Source organism: Hylaeus anthracinus, unplaced genomic scaffold (assembly GCF_026225885.1).
Source record: "Hylaeus anthracinus isolate JK02 unplaced genomic scaffold, UHH_iyHylAnth1.0_haploid 0, whole genome shotgun sequence".
Classification (NCBI taxonomy): Eukaryota; Metazoa; Arthropoda; class Insecta; order Hymenoptera; family Colletidae; genus Hylaeus; species Hylaeus anthracinus.
In genome coordinates, this window is record NW_026533254.1 from 14,866,301 (window position 1) to 14,893,636 (window position 27,336).

At 43.2% G+C, this 27,336-nt stretch overlaps 1 protein-coding gene across 1 annotated transcript in view; it reads left to right on the forward strand.

Moving 5' to 3' along the window:
- Positions 1 to 5,983: 5,983 nt before the first annotated feature.
- The window catches only part of LOC128893464 (transcription factor Sp9-like), a gene marked incomplete at its 3' end in the record, with an annotated part of 36,650 nt that continues 15,297 nt past the window's right edge, over positions 5,984 to 27,336 (forward strand). Inside the window, exons 1-2 of the mRNA XM_054154422.1 lie at positions 5,984 to 7,813; positions 20,632 to 20,673. Coding sequence (XP_054010397.1) covers positions 7,727 to 7,813; positions 20,632 to 20,673 — 129 coding nt within the window. The remainder of the gene's footprint in view (positions 7,814 to 20,631; positions 20,674 to 27,336) is intronic.

The following is a 27,336-nucleotide window of genomic DNA, read 5'->3' on the forward strand; positions in this document are numbered from 1 at the left end:
TTACGCGGAACGACCCCATCACGCGCCTGTTTAAGGGTACAACGACGAAGTGGTCCTCGAGATCGCAGCCCCAGCTCGAGGTAAGCACGTTCGTCGGAGCTTTCCGTCAAGCTGGTGCCAATATTTGACGGACTCCATCGACACCGTCCCTTCTGCGACGACATCCTGGGCGGTTCTGGAACACCCCTTGTTAATTGTTCATCTCCCGGGTAGCGAAAGAGGCCAATGCGAGTCCCAGCACACCCCCGATTCTCCTTAACGCGCTGCCAATTCATCAGCTCTCGCTGAGAATTCAATTTTCGCGATTGCCAATCGGATCTTGGAATTCGATTTGTACAAAGCCACGTCCCCCACGGGGCCCCCCTCGGGCCGTGGCTGCGGAAAAAGCGCGCCCCGAACGCGGAACAAAGATTCCGAAAGGCGACACCGTTGATTGCTGACTCCCGTACGGTTTCCCCGTGAATCTGCAAACTGGCAACGCCAACGATGGAAACGTGATGGCACCGTAAGCGCTCATTAGCGAACAAAATGACGTTCACGGCAACAATAAATAGGAGTCGATCGGCTCGCGTGAAAGGTTGGGGGAAGAAACGTCGACTTTCGCGCGGCCGGGGCGAACGTACCAACGAAGAATCGACGGGAGAGAGAGAGAGAGATAGAGAGAGGGAGGGAGAGAGAGAGAGAGAGAGAGAGAGAGAGAGAGAGAGAGAGAGAGAGGCGAACGAAAGACAGAAAGAGCGACGTAGCTGGGGGATATTAATATAAGGGCTCGATACGTAATTATAGTGATTACCTACCGTATTGCCAGGGGGCGGACGAGGGCGTCCCTCAGTTTGCACGTCATTTTGCAATCTCAACTTCCAGCGAACATGCGCGCGAATTTGTCGGCGGTCCTCCGCCTGGCTAATTGTTTCCCCTTTTTCGCGCTTATTCTTCACGCTACACTCTATGTTTTTTTTCTTTTCGTTCGCGACACCGAGGTTTGCCGTGGAAAATTAGCCCGCGCACAGAATGTTGCGTAAGGTCCACGTTTGTCTAAATATTTTCGATGAAAACCGAAATATTTCAGTTTTGGTGACGGTTTCCTATAGGTAAGACGTGTTACGTATATTTTTCACGAAAAAACAGAAAACAGGGGATGAAGAGAAATGATAAAATTCATTGAATGCTTATTGTAGGGAAAAATCAAAGTTAAACGACTCTGCGATAACATTGTATATTAGAATCTGTACGCATAAGTTTGAAGTCATTTAACCAGTCGTGGGTTCAACGTTGAGAGAGTTCCTTGTTTGCGGATTACGCGCCGACAGAACATCGGAGTAGCGCGTGAATTACTGAGGATCGGCTTCTCTCCTCCCCGTGAAACACCCCATAAATCTGGTCTAGTAGCGTCTCTCTATTCTGGACCACGATGTAGACGGAACCGCGAGCTGTACGCCAGCCCAGGCCTGGCCAACGAGTCGGTAAATCAGTCCTAGACAAGTTTCTCTTCGCCTTGTTTCACGGCAAAACGTGCTGCTCGACCTTAAAACTCTCAAAGAGATGCTTCTACGCGCCTCCCCTCGGTCGTGCGTCTTGCCGCGAGAGACGGATCGCCGACAACGGTCAAAATGTGCCACGATAATATTTATATGACCGTGGCCAGTGTATCGCTATAGTTCTTTCATTATCTGTGTCTTTCTCTCGAATACACACTAAAAGGTTGCAACCGACCTTCTGGCCAGTCACACGGTTGGTCACTCTGGTTATAGCATCAAGCAATAGTGACCGAAGTGGAGAACGATGTTACGAGTCCGATATGGACCTGCGAACGAACAAAAGAATTGAAAAAATGATTGATAATTGTTTGACGGAGGACAGACACTCGTACATGCACGCCTTAAAACAAACTACGATAATCAAGGAAGAATAAGACGGAGACGAGGCACGCGCGCGATCGCGAGATCCATATGGACCGAAAGATCGTTGAAAAATGAGCCCTCTCGAAGTAGTGAAGGGAAAGGGCGAACAATATGACATGACGGTCGATTCGAAGGCTTGTTGGATCCATCGAGAAAATAATTTGCGAAACATTAATATTATAACAAAATCATATTCCCCATCATTGTTTAAATAATAATGCAATCGTTAATGAATTGGTATAATAATTTGAAACTTTGAAATGCATTAAATATGTACATCTCGGAATTAATTGAATATTTACGCACAGAACACAGAACAGAATAGAGTAAAAATATCGAAATAATATACACTATACCGAATAAATCGTAATTATATTGTAAACATAGACGAGGTCGCTAACAACCATGAAGTTGATGCATAAAATAAAATAACTTGACCAAAAAATCTGTTTAACCCCGTCGCCGCGTAACCGTGATCGCGGAAACGTCTGCCACTAGAGAGTTAACAATCGCGTGCGGCAAACGAAGCATTGTACGCCTATATCGTTCAAAGAATGTTTGCGCGTTATCACGTGCTCTTCCATTACGTACTTCACGCGAGTGTTTGATTTATGAAACGAGGATTGGAACTGGTTGACACACACCGTGCGTCGGTACGTTAAAACTCAGCTTATTAACCGTGTTCGCTGACTGTCATTATCGCGTGTCAACCGTGTATCGCCAGAGACACGTTGAAGACTCACCTAATTGCACCGATTTCGTGATCCCGCGGTCGCGATAAACGGTAATTGCGTGAAGCAAACGTCACAATTATCGTTTACATGATAATAGAAAATGGAAAACGCAGGCTAGAACTCTTTCTGCCTCGAATAGGCTTTCATTGTGGAAAGGTGAAGTTTGTTGGCTACAGTTTATTGCAAACAAAAATGTATGTTTCGGACAATTTTATTTTAAGTTTCATGAAATTTTTACACGACACTACAAACATTTTAGACTTCCTTTATCACAAATCAAGTTTGCCTGGACTTGCGATGTCCCCTCAGAAGAGACATCCGAGTGCAAAGGGTTGAATTATGTGGGTTCTGCTTCTACGATCGACCCGTGAAAAGTGTCGGTGGTAGCATAACGGCTGTTTCGTCTGAACGAAGCCGATAGCGATAGGCCAAACAGATACTGGACAGAGTACGTAGTTATTAAACTCGAAGCACCTTGCCGTCCTCGAGGAGCCTACTGGCAAGCTTTACACAACGATACATCTCTGGTCCCAGTCTGGTCCGGTGAATCTTCATTTTCGACGGTCCCAGCCGTTATATGCGAAGCTGGTTCCTTGGTAATTATTAGTCCATCAGCATCTCCCGATGGCCACATGGCCGTATAAGAGCCAAAAGCCCGTGGTCCCAACGCGGGCCATCCTAGCTTCGCGAGGCCGCCCTGTCATTATCCGCCCCCGTCAGGCCCGTGGGCCCCATTTCCCTTTCAACCCCGTTCGGCCCGTCTCTGCCAATCAGCGATCCGTCATTTCGTCCCGTCGATATCGCTCGATCACTTACCGAGAAAATCAATCGTCCCGCTCCTCGATCAACTTTTCCACGCCGATAAGCTACGTGCACCCAATTTCGATGCTAACCCAATCATCAACGCTTTCAACGTATTTCGTTTAAGTGGAAAGTATGGGGTTCCCCGGAAGGGCCTTTAATATCTTGTTTCTTAATCAAACACGAGTCGTATGGAATATATTAAATTTTTTTTTTTTTCTTATAAAAACAGATATGATTACAATTACATTGATATACGTATTTTTTATTGGTAGACTGCGAATGTTTATGGAAATTGCATATTTTCATGTGCAGAGGTGGAGAACAGATACTTGAAATCAAAGTATGTTTTGTCTTTTAAATAATCTAATGTGTATCTTATTTTGCATATTCATATATTGCCCTTTCGTTATTTATATTTTTTAAGAAAACCGAACCCTTCAGTTCTTAGGTGCCTGGCCAACTCCTGAGCAATATACAATATATGTTAAATTTTTAAAGATAAAATATCCAGAATTCTCTGTCACCTTCAATAGATTTTCGACAAATGTATCGATAGTTGGAGCGTTCCTTTTAGCTCGACTCCAGTTGCGATCAGTTTTCGTGCGTGACCGAGGCACAGCGATGCTTCGACGGTAATAAATTATTACCAGCCTCGTCTTTATCCAAAAATCTAAACATGTTACTGCACGAGGGACGCCAACAGCGATCAACGATACGAAACCACCCCACGTGAGATACCAGCGCACCCTCATTTCCTCGATCCAATGCCGTTTGCTCTTTCAAAGGACGCTAACGCCCGGTTCTGCTCCGGTTCATTGTAAAACATCCCTCTTCCCGCTTCCCGCTAACAGTGGCCGTTCTCCTCTGACCTCGAGGAGGTGGGGCGGATCACACCTTTTGTGGCATGATCGCACGCGAACTACGCATCATCGTCTTCCATCAGCCGCGGGGATTGGTCACCGATAATGCCTCGTCGTTCTAGAAAATATTTGTTCACAACTTTTTATCAATTCTCGTCGCAGCTGTGCCGCGAGTTGCACGTACGATTCCTTCGAATTCAACGTGTATCTTCATCTTCCATATTCTGGGAGAATGCGTTTCGTATTTAAAACAGCTCGATCAAAATGGCATTTTCATACTTCTCGAAGCCGTGTGTATTGTATACTTGACATCTGGTCTGCATGGACAATCATTTATATCGTGTCAATCTTCGTCTGTACATGAAGACACTTCTGCTCGTCTTTTTAATTCACGATTTTCTTAAAATTCTAGCACACCTTCATTTTATTAATATAATTTCATGCCCTGGGCCCATAACCTATCGAAGAAATCGTACTTGTGACGCTTGTAACGTAATCTAACAAAAGGATAAATTATTCGAATAAAATTCTGCTCGTCTACGACTGCAAGACGACCGTCGAACATTAAGAAATTGATGCTGCCTGCGGTCGTGGAACATTACGCGCAAATTGGTCGCGGAAATCTCGGACACGACTCGGAGGATGGCCTTCTTTCTCCAGCGACAGACGACGAAGGGCGGTTATGAATGGGCCACGATTAGACGGTCGCCTCGCCACAGTGGCGCCTCGATCTTCTTCCATTATGGAAAATTAGGATCTAATGCGACCTCGACGCGTCCGTTCCGTACCCAATGGCGTAGGCGCGACGCTCGAGACCGCTCTCATTTGCAATCATATCCGTCGACCTTTCGAATAATTAAGCGTCTACTCTTTCGAAAAGGCGAACAAGCACGCCACTGGGAGAAACGGAATCGTCCCTCATCCTAACTGAAATTTCACCCGGTATAGCAGCCCGGGCTGCTTCGTATGGTCGACTCGATAGGATTTGAAATTCAAACTCCTCGATTAAAATCACATTAGACGCTCGTAAATCGGTGTACCCGTCATCTTCTTGCGCCCCCTTTTCCATGGATCTCTCGGTGCTCTGGTTCCGAGGCAGCTCGAAGCGTCGCAAATGTCGCTGTAGATTAAGCGATAATTTATTTCCACGGATAAAAAGGCCGACGGGAACCGCGCGCACTTTTTCCAGAAGTGTTACGACCGAGACAGACGGGCAACGTCGGCGTCGTCGGCGAATTCCTCGAGTTCCACTTTTCGTTCGCGGATATTATATGCTCGAGTTTGTCTTGTTAACGCTTTCGCGACATTCCAGCTAGGTGATTCTTGCTATGTTAGTAAATAAAAGAGGAGCAAGTATTAGGGGAATCGGAAAGTAATGTCGTTTTTCTTACATTAAATTCAGATAAATAAGCTTGGAACAAGTTTTTATTATTAATCAATTACGTAATCGCTCTCGTTACCAACAACCTTTTGCTATCTAGTGAGCCAATTTTCAATATCTGGTCGATCAAAATAAACAAGTATTGACGTTCGCAGAAACATTACTTTTTGGTCTCCCTGATAGGTGCGTAAAAAGGATTAGCTGTGAAATTTTACGTTTGGAGGACCAGTAAGTACGTTGAAATAAACGAAATCTAATATCGTAGTCCACTTGATCGTTGAGAATCTTATTGCTGCTAAGCAGAACATTCACAAAAATTATACAGAGCTAATACATTGTAAAAGAACAACTCCGCGAGAACATTCTCCGGTAATGATACAGGTACATAATGATACACCGTTATTTTCTTAAACCGGTATGACATCACACCGGAATTTCCATACCTTTATTTCTATCAAATTTTCCCATACGCGACCGGAAAGTATCGGTACGTTGTCGGTACTCCGCGTTCCAGTATGAACCTCCGTATCATAGTACATTAACCCAGATATTACTATCGTTCTATACAACAGTCAATATATCGATTTATAAATAACTTGCGAATTAAGACGTATATCTCATCTTGCGAAGAAATTAAAATTATTCGGTAAAATGTCGATATATTAGGACGTGAAATTTACGCGAGTCCATAGAGTCCATCCATAATTAAATAAGATATCATACGCAATATCGTACAGTAATGTTCGCAAAATTCGATACAAGAACGTCACGGCACTTAGCCGCACGAAATAGTAGGTTCTGTAAGGAGAGCCGGCCTAGCGCAGCCGGCGCAAGTAGAATGAGGATCGTGCGTAGGCAGACACGGACGACGCTCGTTTCCTTTGTGCCCGCTTTCGCCACGCGACATTAAAGTTCAATCGAAGTTCCCATTTCAACGATGACGACACGCTCCGAACTGTTCTCCCGTTTCATGAATCGGCTTTCGCGTACGCTGCAACTAAAAAAAAATAAAAAAAAAAAAAAAAAAGACACAAAAAGTAGCGGCGAAATTCACGACAAAAGCTGTTCGCGTGGAATGTGGATCCGTATTTGTATATCAATTACGAAGGCCCGCGTAGGGTCGATGAACTTTGCTTGTTTCGCCGGTATCAGATAGCGGCCTGTCGGTATTTAAATACCAACGGCGTGCATACCGTTACGTCGAACAACGAGGCTGAAGCCTAATACGACAACTTCGGGTCACGTAAGCCTCGTCCTGGAACAAGAGGAGTCCGATATAGAGGGGAAAGGGTAAGGAAGAGGAGGAAGGACGAACGTGGAAAGACTCGATGAAGCCGAAACTCACGGTGGGAGAGGGCACCACCAAAGGCTGTACGCGTGCCTCCTTCGCGACTGCGCGTTGCGCGCGCATTTCACGGTTCAATTATCGAGGGAGGGCTGCGGATAGGTCAGGAGGAAGCGAGAACGAGCCGCGAACCGGTCGTGGCTGGACGGAGAGGAGAGAGACCAGCGTCGAAGGTGGGAGGAAAATCGGAGGGGGTAAATAAAGTAAAGAGGAAGCGGGCACGGCACGGAGGCGGTTAGGGGCGGTTACTGGTTAGGTCTGAGCACCGCCCAACAGGCTCTGCCCCTTTTTTGCCCGGGGGCCGAAGTCCTGGCCGCTTCCCTACTACCATTCCCCTGTCTGGTCGGGGCAAAGCCGATCGGATAGCCGGCAGTCTGTCACGGGGCGAAGAACGGGAACCACGTTAACCGGTTTCCCTTAAGCATCGCAACGTTTTGCGACCCACTGGCATTTTTTTTAACGCACACCCGACGGCCGTGGGGAACCGACTCCACGACCCCTTCGACCGAATCGAGTTCTCCAGTACTCCTGTGATACACCGCTAGTGAAGTGTGCGCCGACAGAGACTCTCTCACACGTCGCGAGAAACCGTCCAGGTGACGCGTCGGGCCACGCAGGGAAGACAGTCGGTTTCGTGGACCAGCTGAGAACCGACAGGATTCCGCCAACAACCGGGCCTGCTCCCTGAAGCGTCAACCGAGATGTTGACCGACATGACGCCGGCTGCGGCTGGACAACTCTACCCGCAGCTACAGTCCATCGCCAAGTCGCCAGTTCACGGACATGTGGTGAGTCCACGATCTTTCGTCGATTTTTCGAAGCTTTGAGGATTCGAGTCATTTACGTTCCCAAGACCGAACTGAAGTCTCGAGGAGTGTACTCAAGTTAAAGTAACTTCAGGAATCTCAATCCTTCGTGGATTTGAATCAGTTCGTGCAGTTCTTAAGACCGAGCTGAAATCTTGAGAATGATATCCAAGTTGTGTCAAACTCTAGCCTCGAAAACTTCAAGGATCACAACATACAGGTGTAGCTTCAAACTTCAAATATTCGATTCTTCTGTAATTCTTAAGACCGAGGATTCTAAAACCCTTGAGTATTGTATCCAAGTTGGGTCAAACTCGAGACTCGAAGGCTTCAACGATTACCAACTTCGGGAGTCTCAAACCTTTGAGGATTTGAGTATCGTTCACTTCATAAGACCTAGCTGAAATCTTTGAGGATTTGCATCCAAGTTGCGTCAAACTCGAAAACTTCAAGGATAACGATCTACAGGTGTCTCAAAACTTCAAATATTCGATTCTTGTGTAATTCCTAAAACTAACCGCCAAATTCGCGAGAATTCCGTTAAGACTTCCGTTATTGGAGGCTTCAAAATCATCCCCGTAACGATAGGAACATTCTGTTCTCTCGACTCTAGGAGAACTCTAGAGCGTTTTCAGAATTCTACCACTCTTCGCGTGCGACGGAAAGTGGCTAGCACGAGTCCTGCGATTCTGCAGTCGGTCGGTAGATGGTCTCCTGGCGACGGAGGAGTAAAAGGTCGAGATCAGGAGTTAACTAATGGCTGGATTTGTTCTGCGATCGTGGCCGCTAAAACCCCGAACCTGCCTTCCGGGGTAAGGGTAGCTGTCAACCGTCGATCTCCTCGGGGCAAGGTCAATTACTCAGCCTCCTCCCAGATAGGGATCTTAATCCGTCCAGGTAGAACACGAATAGTTGATCTCGCTGATCAGGTGCTACTGTTCGTCCTGTCACCTTCGTCGAAGATCCTTCGACAGCCTAAGCGATAAAATCGAAGATCTTGTCGAGGCGGGTAAATTAGGGGCTTTTTCGACAACTCCTTTGACTGTTCGCCCGTCTCTGACCGCGATCGATTAGATAAATGGACTTCAAAAGTACTTAAAAGTCAGAGGACCTGGACAATTAACTTCCCAGACCTGTATTGCATAATGTACACGATCGAAAACCTAACGAAAGCTATCCATGTGGAATTCTATAGAATTTATTCATGATTTTCCTTGTTAGGATATTCGGTAAACTCGGTATATTCGGTTTTGACTTTCTTTAGATTAAGTATTAATTTGTTATTGTATGTTTGTCATTTCGGATAGTGAAATAAAATTCATCCAAGGGTTGAAGAATTGCAGATAATATTTCTTGAATTGATGGTAAATTATTTGATTGAGGATTTAATGAAATTACTTCATGCAAAAACAGGAGAAAGTTTCGTAGTACTTACACGCGATCTTTCCTTATAGGAACACCTAGTAGACTTGTAAATTCAGCCTCTCGTTATTCAATTCGAGCGTTATTTAATTCGCAGACGTATGACTAACAAAGGAATAATTTCTCTTTCGAAGGATGAAATAAAATTCGTACAATACGGAGTTCAAAAGTGCCTTGCGTCTCTTCAATTATAACCATCATACCTAAACATGTATGATTATAAGTCTTACATAATTAGCTCACTCTGTTCCCGTATATCAATTCTTACCAGATCTACAGGTTCAACCTATCGTTATCTAATCTAATGATTAATTGATTTCCAAGATCCATAAATAGCCGCGGTGTAATTTCTCGTCTAAAAAGTGGAATTCGTTTCACGCAATAGAGGATTAGAAAATATCTCGCAGATCGTATCTTTTCAATTAAAGGCGTCTAGATTTAACGGTATCGTTGCTCGAGGACTCGCCATGAAAATAACCTCGTTCGTTCGCTTCGGTCATTTTATTGTAAACGTGCAGCGTTCCGAGATCTGGAATGCGACCGCTCCTTTTTGCGCATTGATAAGATTGAAGGAATCGAGACGACAACGCCTCGGTTGCGCAGATGCAGACCGTTTCCCGTATCCTGGCGCATCGAACCTCCGGCGTTGACATTGTCCAGGCAGGCCGCAAGGATCCTCGAATCTACCTGGCTGAATTATCAGCTTGCGCCGCCTGTAATCCCGCAGATCATCCCGGATGATCCATTCTGTTTTGACAGAAGCGACGGTCCCCGAAGCCGCGGGCCCGTTTTCGCCGGTGAAAACGTTCATGCCGCTGCCGTGGCAGCTTTTGTGCGCTCTCTCGACACGTGTTCCTACTCGCCGCACGCACACACGCGCACCCGCGGGCCTTACCGAAGCTTTTTCTTTTTTTTTTTTTTATTTTATGACTCGGCAAAAAGGAAGAACGCTCCGTGCCGCCGTGGCCTCGGCAAGATGATTTACGAGTCGATGTAAAAAAGTAATTAAATCCGTGGCATCGAAAAAGCGACGCGCACGAGTATTAATTAAGTCAGCAGAAAAGTTTCCTGTCGGTGTGTGTCGTGCCCCGAAAATTAATCTCGCCGGAAAGTCCTCCGACGTGCAGGCTCTTCCTGCTCTGTTTCAGACACGACCTTGCTCTTTTTACAGCCGCTGCTCTTGGTCCCCGTGACTCTTGAAACGGAACCACGAGCAGGTTCTTCTAAACCGTATGGCAATTCTAGAACGTAAACGCTTGAGTTTTGAATTCGTTACTCTTTCAATTACGTATGTCTTTAAACAAATTTCTATCGGGGTCGGCTCTTCTCATGGACTTTTAGATTCAACGCTGTATCCACCAGCAATCTGTTCATAGGTGTTTTGTTTTTAATGCTCCTTTAGGAAACCTACTTTCTATTTGAAGATGCGGAATAAATTTCTATCCAAGAAAGAAAGAATTTCCATCGAGATTAATATTTATGGGAATTAAGTATCGAGAATAGTGTTTGAAGTATCGTTCAAGCTTATCAAAAATCCTGACAAAAAACTCATCGAAAGAGTTATTAATTAAAAGTATCTCTTACAACATCGATGTCAATTACGCTACATTTATTTTTGTCAGATTGAAATATTGATCGGTTTAAAATCCCCAGTGGCACTCTCTGAATCGAATGACGGATTCGAAATTATCGGGGACGCGTCGCTGTCGCATCGACGCTCAGAATGTTGCAAACAGTTTAGTTTTCTTCGCTTCTTTTCTCCTCGTTCGGGTCGTCGAGCACCCGATCCGAATGTATCGAGTGTCCTTCGCATAATGGTCCTTACGCAAGGTTCTCAGGGATCAAAGGGACTGCTCTTCTACCTGTGCGCCCAAGGAGCCAATTATTTGTCTGCTCCTCTTTGTGCACCGAGAGGATCCACTTGACAGGATGCGTGGGATGGTAACACGATACGTACTTCCTCTCGTCACTCGATCCCTGCAACAGGGACACACAAGCTTGCCAAGAATGTTCTCTTTCATCATTTTTGTTGTCATCTTCTCTGGAGCTTACGCGCGCCTTTGTCGCGTCGCCAACAACGTTGCGTCCTCGTTACGTCGCAATAATGCAACTTGTTATTATTATTATTATTATTATTATTATTATCGTTACGAACGGTTATTATTAAAAGTTCCTTTCCCCGAAATTTATTTTAAAATACAAATCGTTGCAACTCGACCAAATGTTATCGAAATTCTTTCAAATTTTATACAGGGTTATCTGGTTTCGTTACGTTACTGGATTCTGATAATATGTTGACTTTTTTGTGAACGAATATATACGGCCTTCGCTGTCAAAGAATGAACGATACTTACATTTCCAGACGTCCGGGAGGAATGATTGATTAGCGAAATACAGAGAAATTAAGTAGGTAGATTGAAAGCAAGTGTAATAACTGGACTGTGGATTTTATGCCTTCATGACATATGATAATGACATGGTATGCGCAACGCATGTAGAGTATATTTCAAATTAGTATAATAATAATGCACCACAGATTAGTATCTTTCCAACAGGTCAAACGCATGATTATTAAGATTAATCGTATCGCATCTTGTGGCACCCTATTTTATTTTTGATGCAACGGGAATTAATTAGCTAAACAACCTTTTTTCTCAGAAACAAAGAAATACAGAATATACATAATTTTCCTTCGTAACTTAATGCAAATCGTATACGTTTCATTTCAATTCATGGACACATTATAACTAAAATGTTTTCCTTTGTATGCAATCATCAATGAATTACGTTTCCTTTACAATAAAAAAAAAAAGCTGGGGAATATTTATACATTCCTCGTAAGGCCTAACTTCCTCTTTTATTACCGCTGTTAATATTTCATACCGTATAAGTCCATACATCCTAGATATGTTTATCGTGTTCTTCTCGCGTTCCCACGCTCCATAAATGCATAAAATCCGCGATCTAATATTAACACCAGGCAACGTACGTACGAATAAGTCTCTGAAGCTGACCTGTTTAGAATTGCAAAGGGAGCAACCGTTCGAATGTATTCAATGAGCAATAGAAAATCCCATCTTATCGCGTTTCTATGTAAATTATTAATCACGATGCACATTCTAGGTAGAAGATCGAAGCAATTTATTATGGACTTATTGAGTGCCACGCGTTGTGGAACTTTCGTGTAAACGTTCGTCGAGCTGACTTAGAATTTGTTCACTTTCGTGAGACGCGTTTATAGTTTCACACGTTCTTGACTTCGCTGTGACATCTATCACTTTAGGTCGGCTATAAAAGCCGGAATAAAATTCCAACAACCTTCGGAAATTATGACAGTGCGTTTTGAAATATATTTACTTTCGAAATAGCGAGAAGAAAAATCGTGACACACCGGAGCGACTCCTTAATTATCGAGTCAACGTGAGCAGTTTCCATTGGCGAACATCGTGCTATAAGTATCCGTAGTCGTCCATTTCACGTCGAGGATCGATCGACGTTACATCGATACCCATTACATTGATCGTGGGAGCACGGAATACCGTCTGAATTCATCTCACTAATTCATAGACCGAATTCTCCGCGCTCCGTCGCTTCCTGGACGAGCGCAATATTTATTTCCAGTCGGTTGGTAAGCTTGCAACCCTTCTGTGATCGGAAACCGCGACAATGTACTCCGATATCGGTTCTATTCGCGATGAGAATTCTATCCTACGTGCTCTGGTTCAATCGGTACATGGGAATTATTCAACGGAAGATTTAGCAAAGCGATATGGAAGCGAAGATTTAGTCGTCGATGGTCTCGACTACGGTGAAAGGATTTTTGAAGATGGTGCAGGGTTACGAATATGACGTTGTGGGTTAGCGTCTCGTATTTTCACAAATTTATGGCGAGGGATAAGAAAACTATCTAGAGAAACACTCTCTTTGGAAACAATTTTAACTTTGATCCAATAATAATTTTGTTTTTTAACCCTTTGCACTCGAGGCCTTTTTTCTGGTATCTACCAGCAACTCGAGACGCTTTCTTAGCATTCTATTGCCACAAATGCTTAGATTGACTTCGAGGAAGTATCCTTGAACTATTTAGTGGACGCGATTTGAAAAAAGAGATTCTATTAACCTAGTGACCCTATACTTCTCATTTATCCAATAGAGAGCTCAAAAAAAAAGTTTTCTTACCAAACATCGTACGGGCCTAAGAATGCAAAAAAATACGAGGGAAAAGAAGCCCCGCAATTAGCAATAGCCACCGGTCGTCGAGAGCGTTCACAAAAGTCCTGTCGTCTCGCTCGAAAATCCTCGAAATCTCGCTCCACTTCACTTCCGTGCTGGTAATCCGATAATCCGATTCGTGGGGCAAGAGTGTCCTTTTAAGCGACGCCCCGTTGACATTTTCAACGCCAACAATAGACTGCGAACGGGCCCGGCGAACAGCGTTTGTCGCAAAAATACAACCTTCGTCACGCTGGAGGGGATAAAAGCTCGGCACGGCCTTTTTATGTGACCTAAGAGGATTTACCTGGAGCACCGGATGCAACGAGGATGTCATCCTAATTTGACCCCTCTCGTGACAAATTTCTTGGATCCCTAGACCAACTTCGTTTCCTTAGGCAACCCCAAACGCGATGGATGAACAGTCCTGCAATTTCCTCGCTAACATCATCGACCAGCAAGGACAGGAAAAACCTTTCTCGAGTGTTTTAGTTTAGTCACGTTACGTTTCCGATCTTTCAAATTCGATCATTGAAATTGCACGAATCTGAGATGCGTCCTTAACCCTTTGCACTTCGAATTTTCTGATTTCGGTACATTTTAATAAAAGTAAATTCAAAGTAAATATTTATAATTAAATTTCCCAAAGATGTAATATAGCGACGTCGTCACGAAATTAGTCATCGTATTTCACCATCGTTTCCAATTTTACTTCCCTTCAATATTATATTTTATCTCTATAAGTTAACGTAAAAAACGTCATCAGAATCATCTTTTGTCCCGTATGACCCAAGTTAAATCGTCGTTGTATTTCCAAAAGAGAATTCGCCAGAGAATTAACAAACGGTGAAGCTCGATTCATACTTGTGAAAAAAGTGAACCGCACCGTGGAAGTCTCCGCCCCTCGATTGAAAAACTTTTAACCGGGGTCGAGTCAACCAGGATTCCAGGACGTTTACGGACGTCCCGTGTATTCTCTGAACAAAATCCCTTCCGATTGCCGTCACGCCCACCACGGAGGCTTAATGAATTATTTTTGTCGAGCACGTCGCAAGTCCTGACGTGTAAACACCCTTTGGTAAACTCGTACGGCACGCCGTGTCCCGTTTGGAAGGTCCAAAAACGTGGCAGATGTTCGGGGTGACAACATGGCCGCTGGTGCTCGCTCGACGATGCTCGCGTCTTGGAAAACCGTTTTCGCGTATGATCGATCAATTTCGAAGCCCTTGGCTGCTGGCCCGTGTCATGGTGCGACAACCTTTGTCGTCGAATCGGACGGAGAGCTTTTTTTCACCACTTATGCACAATCCGAACGGTTCTCGATCATTGATGGCCGTTAACGTTGCTCGGAGCGTTAAACGAAATCTCCTCGAGTGCAGTTTTTAGAAACGTATCGAACTGTAAGCATCTGCTTTCTTTTGTTTTTTACATGTTACGTTATACTTAGAAAAATATTAGGTTGTCCAGAAAGTGTTCGTGCCAATTTAAGAAAAAAAAATTCAAAGGCACATTTCAATTATAATATATATTTATTGAATTATATAGGTACCATTTTGTTCCACAACCCTTCCACCTTTGGATGTATACAAGGGATGTATACATGTTTGTTTTCGACCATTCTGATATATTCCGACCTGTTTATTGCAATTTCTACATTCTTGGCATTTTGGTGGTTAAAGTGTTGGTATATAAATTTTTCAATATCGATATCGTTTGCGTCAATTTAGCCCTGTTTCATAGGAGTAACGTTGTCAAGAGTTCGTATTATCACGCGAAGATTGAACAAACAGTTCGCTATCATTCGCCTGATTGCCGATCATTAGGGCAACGAAAAGACAGTTGTGTGTTCCTATAACTCATTCGTTTAGATAGGATCTCTTGGCAGTAGGCACGACTAATTGAAGCGGCAGTTTTCCACGGGAAAAGAGTCGCAATTACCAGCCAGCGTTTCCCAAAGGAACGATGCGCAGGGTATTCATAACGCCACGCTCGGTTTCCATTAAACGGTCAGAGATGCAATTTCGCAGTCCCGGTTACGGGGTGCACTCGAGGCGGTGTACACGTACGCAAGTCTAGCGATCTGCATCGTTATCGTTGGAGAAGGTCCGATAATTGAAAACCCTAGACGCCCCTTCGTTGCCGTAGACGGTGTTCCTATTGCACGCGCGAGAGTCAGTACCTCGAATTATCGGTCATTACTCTAACATGGTATCGTCGTCGACGGAATTATTCGACGAACGTGGAGGTTCCGCCTCGTGGCCGGGCTTTCTCATCCGAATACGAGGAAAACGTCGAATGAAATCCAGTTTATCGTATGTGGATTCTATGAATTTTATCTATTGAATGATAATTTTTAATTTACTTATCGTCTCGTCAATTTGTAAGCCAATAGCGATAACTATGAGTTACATGTTCAACATTTATATGCATTATGTGAGTCATAATATAATTAAAATAAATACGGAGTGACTTATGGTTGGAATAACTAATTATTACATTTAACGATATAACAAGTAAGATAGCATTTTTGATATGCGTGTCTTGTCATTTAAACTGGTCTTCAAAGATAGTGTTTTACGTTTGAATATGATATACAGGTATTATAATTAGAAAATGGTAGTATTTAGAGGAACGTAATGCACCACCAATTTGTAGATTCCGATATCAGTGCTGACAAACGTATGCTACTAAAAAATGACTCTTCAAGCATGTACACAGCGTGAAATTTTATTTCTATTAGCTTCTATATTTGAATATCCGTTACTTTGGAGTGCGTGTAAACAGGTTAATAGGTAGGATAGAAAGAAATATCGAGGTCGTGATTCGGTGGAGATACACCGGTGCGTGTGAGTTTGCCGTCCGCCATGGAACGATTCGTGTACATGACTTCCATCGACCATCATCATCGTCGTATCGCTCGGAGGTTCGATAATTGAAAAGCCAAGACTTCTCTCGGCGCTGTATACCGTCGCCAGGAACAATATTCCTCGTAGTGCGCGGGCACGAGCCCCCCCCCCCCCCCCCCCCTCTCCCCACCTCCCCCTTGAGATGGTACGTCGAATTACCAGCCATTATCGCGACGTATCATCGCGGCGAGCGTCATTCACCGGACCATCATGGGAAAGATGAACAATACTCGATCTGGTCAACACCTCGAGGCCTTAACGTGCGCCACTCGAGCAAAGTGGAAGAACGATTATTAACGACTCGATTCTATTAACTCGACTACTTTCCTCCTCGTGCTAAACACAATGCAACATTTTTTCCTCGACCGAGATTGCATGCTTGAATCGGTTCCAGCGTTTACCGCCATATTACAGCCGAGGGATCCTCTTACGCATCGGGATTTGCTAGAAATTTTTCTCTCTTCTCTATTCTCGATCGCTGATCGGTATCACGCCCGCGTCACTCCGAATGCCAAGTTTAAAAGGCATTACCGACATTTGAATATTTTGGTAAACGAAAAGGAAGTTTTGAAGACGATCGGTTGTAAGCAGAAAGATGACGAATGAAAGTGAATTATCTGATACAACATAGTATAATACTGCAAAATACAGTACATAATGCAAAATAAGCTAGTAAAATAGAGCTTCAAACTGCGAAATACAAAATATTCAAGCATCATAGAGCACAATACATCGAATACTGTAATAAAGTTAATGCTGTCCTAACTGAAAGGACGATATTGCTTACTGTGTAAAAGAGGAAGGACCAGGAAGAACATAAACCAAAACTATAGCAATGTAACATTTCCGCGCGACGGACACCTCGAGGCTCGATCGAATCTCGGCGATCTCTCGTTGGGAAAAGAAGCGTGGCAACAGCAGGGATTCCCTGCAGGGGTGCCAATCCCCCGCGGAGTCGGAACCAAAACACCAAACGTTGGCTTACCGGCCCGCCGAGTGCAATGATTTATCGACTGCGCATTATACGTCCCATCAAGCGCGAATTTTTTTCAGCTAACGCAACAGTCAGCGTTCTGCTCGATGGCATCATACTCATTCTCGTCCAATGGCGCCCTAGAAGCGATTCTACGTGCGAGAAAAGTTATCGCATACTAATATCAATCGCATTCATACACGTTTCTTTCGGCAAACTCGACTAAAATTTGTACATGCGTGTTACTAAGTTCTGTTCAAAATTAAATTTTAATCGGTTAAAATCGTTTGAATAAAAATTCATTATATTGTGAAAGGTGAAGAACACGGGTTATCCAAGCAACTTAGATCTTCGGAAATATATGTTTATATAGAAATCCCATTCGTCAGCCGTTATTCGGCAAAAATTCTGCTCATCTTTGGTTGCAACCTGTTCCAAACACGTCGAACGAGTATCGCGTAAATTATTGTTCGCCTTTTCGCCGGGCGGTGTGACGACGGCGGTTAAACTGCGCGATGGCGAATAGAAATTCCTTCTCGGAACGTTCGCTGAATGATAATCTCGCGAGTTATCGCAGTAATCTCATCGCGATCTGGTAGGAAACTGGTATTTTGACAAAAAATACGAATACCTTGAGAGTTAATTTTCATAAAAGTGGCGTAAACTCGTCCCTCGTCTTGTAATTATAACTTTGACTGGCAACTAGCAATCAGAGCGCGATTTGAAGTTTGACGATTAAGTAGATGGTAGAAAAAGCGAGATACGAATCTTTCTCGTTATGTTGAATATTTTGATTTCAATTATTCTCTTATTCTCATTCTCGGATCTCCCAATCGTTCTTTGTACCACGTATAAAATTTTGTTGATACGTTTGAACATGGTTTCGCACTTCGAAAAGCGTTCCTGGTAACTTTAGGTACGGTTAAAGTGCTGTTATAGAAACCCAACCTGAACCGTGTAGATTCCATTCGAGTCGCGAGGTTGTTTCTCGAAAGTAACATCGCCTCTCACGACGAGTATGGAGCCAACGACCCTTTACAGGCAGCGTAAAAACTTCCGGTATACTCGGCACGAGAAGATACAGCCACGATTTTCCCTTTAGCAGATGCATATGGCGGACTCGCAGCTTGCGAGCGACCCTCCGCCTCGGGAATAGCCACGAACGTTGCGTGCAAAGAGGAACCGAGTTTTGAACGACGCCTGGGATAATTGCGAGGGACGTAGGACGTTTACGAAGGAATGCGACGGAATCGATATTAAATCGACTCGACCGCTGCTGAAACGTCACTCGAGGCTCTGCAAAGCGTCGTGGTTTTGCACCGTGGCACGCGTCGAATACATAGGCCTCCAGAGATTGACCCTGAAAAGGGTCCTCGTAACGTCTTGTACGCACCGATTTTAGCGAGGCTTCGTAAAACGGTATAGCCAGTTTCGGAAGCCAAAAGTGCCCTCAGACCGATTTCGATTTACGAAGATACATTCGATAGGCTATGAAAAAACATTAATCTGTGCCAAGTTTCGAGTCCCTGTCTCGACTGGTGGGGGAGTAAACAAGAAAAAACAAAAATCACGTTTTTGACCGATTTCTCTCGTCCTGTTCTATGAAAAATGTTGAAAAAAATCAGTTAGCCAGTTACACGTTCCAGAATGTTTTCAGATTTTTTCAATTCAAAATCCGAGCTCGCGAGAGAAGCAACGAGATTATAATCCACGGAGAGTTATTATCCTCGTAAAAATTTTGAAAGTACCTATCCCCTCTCCTCCGACTCAAATCAATCGAAAAGGTTGTAGCGTTGTTTATCATATTATTCGTAAAAATCTCACGAAAATCGGTGAAGGGTACAACAACAGGGTCAGGCATGTTGGCATCACACATGGATTTCCCAGCGGCATCTACCCGATCATTTTCAAGTATACAATACAGCTTAATTCTACAGTTTGAACTCTAATTTCTATTTACCAAATAGGAGATAGAAAGTCGCGTGCCTCTAATCCGCTATTCGAAATTTGCATCCGGACAAGAATCCCGGCCATTTCGGTACCAAACTGGAACCTAATCGGTTGGCAGTAATGTCAATTGGGAGAAATTGGTCGGAATAAAGATATTTGTTTCGTGGAATGTTTACGTAGGTTCAGGCACGCTCCAGGTGCAGCCATGCGGCCAGCGATACGCTTGTAAACAACGAATTACTCCGCGGTACTGTTTGCTCCGTTTTCGTGGAATCGATTCCCGATACGACGTTCCTCCGAACGACCATAACGGATTTACGCCGCGTGTGTGCCGATCGCGGTTACGTAAGAACAAAACGCAGTAGTCGAACGAGCTAGTCGAACCGGAATGGCGAACAGTTTCAACGAGATCCCCTCAATTTTCTGCGTTTCACTCTCCCCGCGTCCTTGCGAGCGGATAATTTGCATTTCGGTGCCCACGTTCTGTGTCGCTATCAAGCACGTTCCCTAAGGGGACGAATTATCCTCTCGACATATTGCATAACGACCCCCGCGTTTGTCCCGTTAGATTTGCAGATTGGACGCTTCGTTAGATGCCGCGTCTTTTAGTATCGAGAAACGGGCTGCCAGGGACGTTTCATAATAATAACTCGTCCGGCGGTGAACGTGTAATTGATATAGCGAATAACTTTAACGTTTGGGCACTACTGTATTCGAGCCAGAGACCGAAAATAATGGTTATTTCGACATTTTACCGAATCACTGAAGCAGTAGCTAAACGATTCAAACAAATTTTGCAGACCGAGCCAATATTTAATAAAAAAAAAAAACTATAGAAATTTTATAGCGCCGGTATAATGACTATGTCAGAAAGGTGAGAAAATATCGCAAAACGAGAGAGATTACCTCATTTTATAACACTTAAAGGTATATCTCAAATATTAATTTGAGTAGCAGAAGAACAAATGGCGTGAACTTAAGGGACGATCTAATAGATAGTAGTAACTTCTTATTTTATTATTAAATAAAGATGGTGAATGCATTAAGATACTCCAAAACTTGTCTAAATTACGTACTTGGCAGAGGTTCGAAAAAGGGTCGTGTGACTAAACTCTAGAATTATTTTTGTAACTTCAGTAACTGCTTCAGAACTTAGCCAGAGTTTACCAACATCGATTAACGGAATACAGTAGGGCGTATTTTCAAAACTTTATTTACGAAGGAAACATTGTAAACTGTCCGACTGTTAAAGTTACTCGCTATACCTTTTCTCGACGCATAACTTGGTGTAGCGAAATACTGCGTTAAAACGTGCGTGATTGTTTGTGTGTTTATAGAAAGACAAGTACTATTGGGAGCTGAAGAATCTGTCACGTGAGGTAAGCAAAACGCTTATTGATCTACTGTAAAGAGAATTCTGAAATAAGAAGATTGTTATTAATCGTGATTCATAATTATGAGTAGCTTAAACTTTATAAATTGAAACTTGAAAAAAAGAAAAACAATGAAAACGCTGGCTGCGTAGGGTCGACTTAACTCTTTGCACTCCTAAAGCCAGGTGTACTGTCCAGGTACTTCGAGGCATGCTCTTAAGCCCAGCTGTACTGCTTGGGTACTCGGAAATGTCCTACTCTAAAATTTTAAGTTTGAAAAATGTATAATGTAAACGAAATTTAAATTACGCTACATTTAATACACAGTATAGAGCATATATTTTAACGCATATATCTCGGTATAATAAATTATATATCGCACTACTTATTATCGATTTTAAATGCCACGGTACCTTGAATCTAGTTCACCCTTTGCGTTTACGCTTCGCAAGGAGACTGCAGGAGCTTTGAAAAATGTAATTCGTCGAGCTCGAGTCGACAAGACGCTTTTACGCCGGCCATGAATTTTTATGGAGGGGAAGCGGTTTCCGAGTTTCATGGGAATAAAGAACGCCATAAATCCTCGCGAAGAGTAACGCCTTTCTCTTTAAGAAACTGGATCGTACAAAGTTGTGTCGTTCTCGCGAACCACATCTGTCAGAGGCACGGCCCGGTCGCATTCTCCGAACAGTTTCAAGCAATGGTTGTCTACTCGACTTTCTATTTCATTAATTTATATTTTAAATACAATACGTTTCGAAAACAAACCCCTTTTAAATATACCGTCAGTATTTAAATATTATCAGTATCGTAAATGAAAATACTTCCATTGAAGTGAAATTAATACTGGTCAGAAAAAAGCTCTTCAATTGTAGCACTAGAAATCATTCTCGCAATCCCCGATCTCAAGACAGTGCATAATCTCTCGGAACAAATCTTGTTGAATAATTCGTTAATCACCGATAATCCATTAACCACGAAAGCTGTTTATTCTGTGATGTAACTCCGAGCTTTGATTTCGTAGTGTTTTCGTCGGAACGATAATTTATTTACAAGTTCAGGGGTGAATGTAGCGCGTCAGAGCAACCGCAGTTGCTCCCACGGCTCGCTCGGCCACTAAATCGCGAAACAATAAATCTGAGAGTGGAGTCACCCTCTTTATGGGCCTCTTATACGGGAACGATGTTCTCCAGGGGGTGGCCTAATATGTCACAGTCTGTTGCAGCGATCTCGCTGCGCAGGCGAGGCCTGTATCGTCGTGAAACGAGGGTGGATCTGCGCGAGAGAACCATCTCCAAGGGGTTGCGCTCGCCGAGGGGTTAGATACGCTTCTAATGGAGTGATTCAATAGCGACGATCTGATAAACTGATCCAGCGTACACGCGTCTTCGTGAATCGAATTAAGCGGATCGTCGTTTTTCAATTCGCCGCTAATCGACACCCCTTGTGTCAAGAATGAGCGCCAAGTGGGACAGATCTCGGTCAGGATCAATGCTGGAACTGATACTCTGCCGCGTGGCTAGGTCGTTTGCAACATGTGCAGTCGGCAGGAAATATGGAAGCAGTTCGGTTGCTTTAAATCATGAGGAGACAGTGGTAGCAATATTAACCCTTGTTAGTTACAATAACAGTAAAGATTGTTAGATTGTTATCTCTGGTCTTAAACATTATTTGGAACGATAGAAAAATTCAAATAAAATATTGTTGGTATGTCAGGGCGATGATACAAATTTGTACAGATGATAAAGGTAAATACAGATTTCCATCATTTTCTCATAACCTGGAATAGACTTTGAAGTGACGCGAATTCGCGTCAGCTGTCGCGAGTATTTCAAATTAAAAATGAACATTACTCGCTAACTACTCTCGCTAAGTGCTCGTGTCATCGCGTAACTGCAAAACAGATTACAGAAATTTCCAGTAATTGTGCCAACAATCCGGATTTACCTAATATCCATAGGACAGCCGCAGAACAAACAAGCAAGCAAGTTTACTTGACAGAACGTTCCCTGGAAGCTCGCTTTAAAAAAAAAAAAAAAAAAATAAATGACGGTATGTGCACAGGCAAATTGAAGCAGATCGTATCGCGGAGCGATTACGTGATCCTGGAAGTTTTGTCGCGCGTTTATGCCCTTTTCATCCTACAGAAGTTCTTTTTAATAAGCGAACGTTCAACCAGTTCTCGGCGCGAGCGTGCGCTGCCGTGGAAGCTAACGAACGCGCTTTTAGCGGGAAACTATTATTGGGCTTCGTGTGGCACGTACGCCGAGAGCAGGTCGTTATCGCACGGGAAATCGTGATCATTACAAACGAAACATGACAGCTGAAAAATTATTATAATCTTTGGTGGTCGGGTTAACCGGGCCGATTTGCATAATCTCGAAACGCGGCGGAACTTGCGCGACATGGAAAAGCTTCCTACAGCTCGGTATAGTCGGTACACGCGCGTGCGTATAGACCGTGGATCTGCGATGGGAAAAGCACGATGAAGCCATAAATTGCTAGAGCTCTTGATGGAAGACACGCGAACCAATTTTCTACGAGATATCCGACCGTGCGCATCATTTCGCCGATAATTGCTTGGAACTTGGAAGCATACTTCCGCGACACAAAACGCCGAGCGTCGATTTTCATACCGATTTCCTTGCGTGATGCACTTTACACGATCGTTATTGTTATTTTACAAACATGTTATGGACACCGTGTACGCTTTCAGAAAGTGTAAAAGAAAACATTCGACTTTCTCGAATCTTATAGCGAGAAGATCTCCTAACTCCGTGTCATAAAATTAAATTCGAGCTCGTGTTTGCTATAGTCAGTCGTATCAATGATCTAGATGATCGTTTATTAGTTTTTTTCGCGCTAATAGAACAAAGACGCGAGAAGCACGTGTTTCTTTGTTAACGAAGCACTCTGATTCCCATATTTATTCAACGAGTTAATGTTTAATGCATGACGTATAATATTTCTTGACAAAGAAACGTGTTGTTGGAGTGTTCGCACATAAATATGCGAATATTAAGTAAACTGTCACGGCTGAACAAAACATTCATAAACGTCTAGATAACTTTATATAACTCTTTTTAAGGCAAAGTGTCACTCATTGTATTCATAGCTTTTGCAAATCGTGACGTTTGAGTTGTTGTCTCCTGCAGAAAAAAAATATGCACGAAGCCAGGAATCTGGAACGAATGATGCATAAGTCCGTAGTAGGTCACTTTGTTTATAAATCGAGGTATTTAAGTATTAAACCACACATCACTGCAAATATAAAGGATTTATAGCTTCAAGAAAGCTTATAAGAATTTATAACCAAGTCAAGTAACCGAAAAAGACACGTTTCGCATATTTTGCAACGTGATGGCGCACAGAGTGCAAAAGAGTATCGAACGACGTGATTTGTGCCACTTTCAAAGCAAACGACTCGTTTTGCCTCGATAAATCGATACAGTAAAAAAAAAAAAAAATTGTGTTAAAAAAATAAGTGTGGCAACTATTCAAATAAAAAGAAATCTTTATAAGTCGATTTTATTCGTTACGAATTATTCGCGTAAAATGTTGCTCGTCTCTGGTCTACGCGAGAACGCTACTCAAGCGTATCCACGCAGCCGCTGAGGTAAGAAAATTAAACGGTCTCCGTGGTCCTCTTTAGCGGTTTCTAGCCGACCACGTTCGCTTATGCTCCCTACATGCGCGTAATACCTATAATCGTTACGCGTATAATTCACGCTCGGAGAAAGCGTGCGGTCTCCTAGTTTACCTGTTACGAGCTGGCTGGGGGGCACAGGTTTTTCGGTTTGTCGGTTCTCGGCGCAACTACACGGCAATCAACTTCTGCTTCATTTACGCGAAATCGTGAATCAGGAACGTTCGATGCAATTGCTTTTCACCGTATAAGTGCGGTCGTTCGTGACATTATTAGAGGCTCTTAGGAGAAGAGGAGGTTCTTCTGCTTTAAGAAAGCTGAGTCAATGTTGGACGAAATACATGTTTAACGATTTAAAGTTGGCAGCACTGTTACTAATTATGCGTTCAATAATATGGGTATTGATCGGACACTTTCCCTTTGTAGATAGAATTTATAATTGGATCAGAAGAAACGCTGTAGAAATTAATATAATTATCTATTCACGATGTTCTGACCACGAGACTACTCGTATTTAAATTTCCCAGTAAAATTTTGTATTTACATAAAACCCTTGGTCTCTTTAACGAAATTTCTGAAAATTTCGCGATCGTTAAAGTTTCAAACCAGAATGTCCACTTAAATCCACGAAGCGTCTTCCCGAGGATCGATGCTGTCGCGTGTCGATCTTTTCAACGCGGAATGACGGACGCTGTCGACCAGGTTGATCGTTATCGAACGTGAAGATGGATTGATTAACCCTTCTAACGTCCTGTTCGTTTCGTACGCATAATATCGCCAGCGTCGATTTCCAGCGATCGTGACTTTTGTTTCTTTCGACATCAGACGACGGGAATATTTATACTGGTTCACATATACATCAAAAGAGGATGGTAGATTTCATTTTAACACTTTTTACGGTTATTATACTTTTCATAAATGAAAGGTAAAAAATATATTTGCAGTATAAATTAATCGTCTTCGATATATTATAAACATACCCTCATAAAGATTACAAGAATATATATATATATATATATTTTTTTTTTATTTATATAAATATATATAAATATACAACTTTACTTTATATTATACATATATCATTTATACTGTAAATATATTTCTTTCCCCTTATTTAAGTCCCAGAACAATAATTGTAGAAAGTGTAAACAGTAATTCTATCATACCAACATAGTTTTATAACGCTATAACATTAATTTTAGCAATATCTATTATTCATCAAAAACGTCCACATGCTTATAAACGAGGCCCACGCATAAATAAACGTACGAAATTTCAAAAAATTCATATCAACTGCTTCGTCTGCGAAAAAGAATCACGAAAATTGCCTCGAAAGTGGTAAAAAATAAAGGAGCGCCTCCTTAAGCGAGCGGCCAATTTAGCGACGCGTTGATCCTCTCGTGGAGTCTGCGTGTGCCTGGGTCGTGTAATACACGCATAGCGCCGGCTTGTTCCGAGCGTTACCGACGCCGCTACGCCAACAAACTGCCACTAAATCACCTTTGGCAGACCGTGAACCCGTCCATCTCGTCGGACGCAGGTGCTCCGCTGAAACGAACCTTTGGCCAAGAATCCAATCATGGCACCGTTCCGTCCACGCGTTGTAATGTCCTCCATGCAGAAAGCAAATGGGTACGCGATCATCGCTGTGGATCATTCGGTCAAGTAAACAAGCCCCATTCGACATGAGAAAGAACAATCTTAAAAAATGACCGATTGGAATGATGTAAACAATTAAATGTCGAAGTTAACGAATTATGAAATCAGATCTCTCCTCTTAAAATCACAGATTTCCAAGACACTTTCATCGAATTCACACTCGCCGACAATGTCGTTCCACTCCTGTCAACATCTCCGATTTCCCCCTGTTCAGGGATCTTCGCCGAGTCTCTCAGATTTCAAAAGCGTTCGCAGAAATCCGTCAAAGGGATGTAATTACTTGAATGCGACCAATTTCGCTTTGATATAAAAGTGTGAACCTCGTCAGTGTATCGTCCCAAATTAGGACATTTTTTGTCGAAGAAGAAGATCGCCGAAGATCCCTCGGAAAGCAGGTGCGCGACCACGGTGTCACGTGTTTTGGACACGCAACGCGACAAAGTCTCTATTTCTCGTTCGAAGAGAATCAGGCTTGTTTCGTACACGCTCGCGGGAGCCACGTTCGAATAAGACGACATCGTGTCTCCGAGCTTGACGTGCCGCAGTTGGAACAGTTTCGTCGTTCGGGTTCATTTAGATTTAGCCGGTGTTAGGTGTTTACGAGTTTTTAATTGAACGTAAATATTCGCAGGTGCAGGCAGGCCTCTCGTCGTCAGCAGATTCCGTGGCGTAATTAGGAAGAACGAGCTCGGCGTCTATATCGGGCGTATCTTGGTCTCAATGTAGGCTTCTCCCGTAAAAGGAGCACTTAGGTTGTTAGAAGTATGCCGCTCGGTGTAAATTTATCAGCTACGCGCGTTCGCTCGTTGGCGAATATTCGCCGAGTACCGTTCGTTCAGCCGGCCCCTTCGCGTCTCGTAAAACGCAGCCCTGGCTAAATTATGGCTGCCTCTATCAGCGTTCTTCCCGTATCAACAGCCGTTTCGCAAAAATGACGAATAAATAATATCCAGCGGGGCACAGGTGAGACCAGCGTGTGTGGCCGCTGCCAGGAAAACAAGTGCGCTCTTCTTGCTCGCTATCGTCCTCGCGTTATAACTATAGATATACTACGGATACAGTGGGGACACACAGGCTTGCCTGTAATACGCAAGGGTTGACATAAAACAAAAATGTAGCAACATCGAGAATCACATTAACACATTCGCGACCGCTGACGTGAATTCACGTCACTTCAAATTCTGAAAATCTTTTTATTTTATACATAACATATTTACAACATTGATATACCGAAGCGTATTTCGTAATTTTTATTTTTAAAATTGTTGGACAATCATTGTTGAATCATCCCCTACTCGCTTGTACCACCAGTTACGGCACACCCTGTACATCTCCCACGATGTATCTTTAACATTTATCTTCGC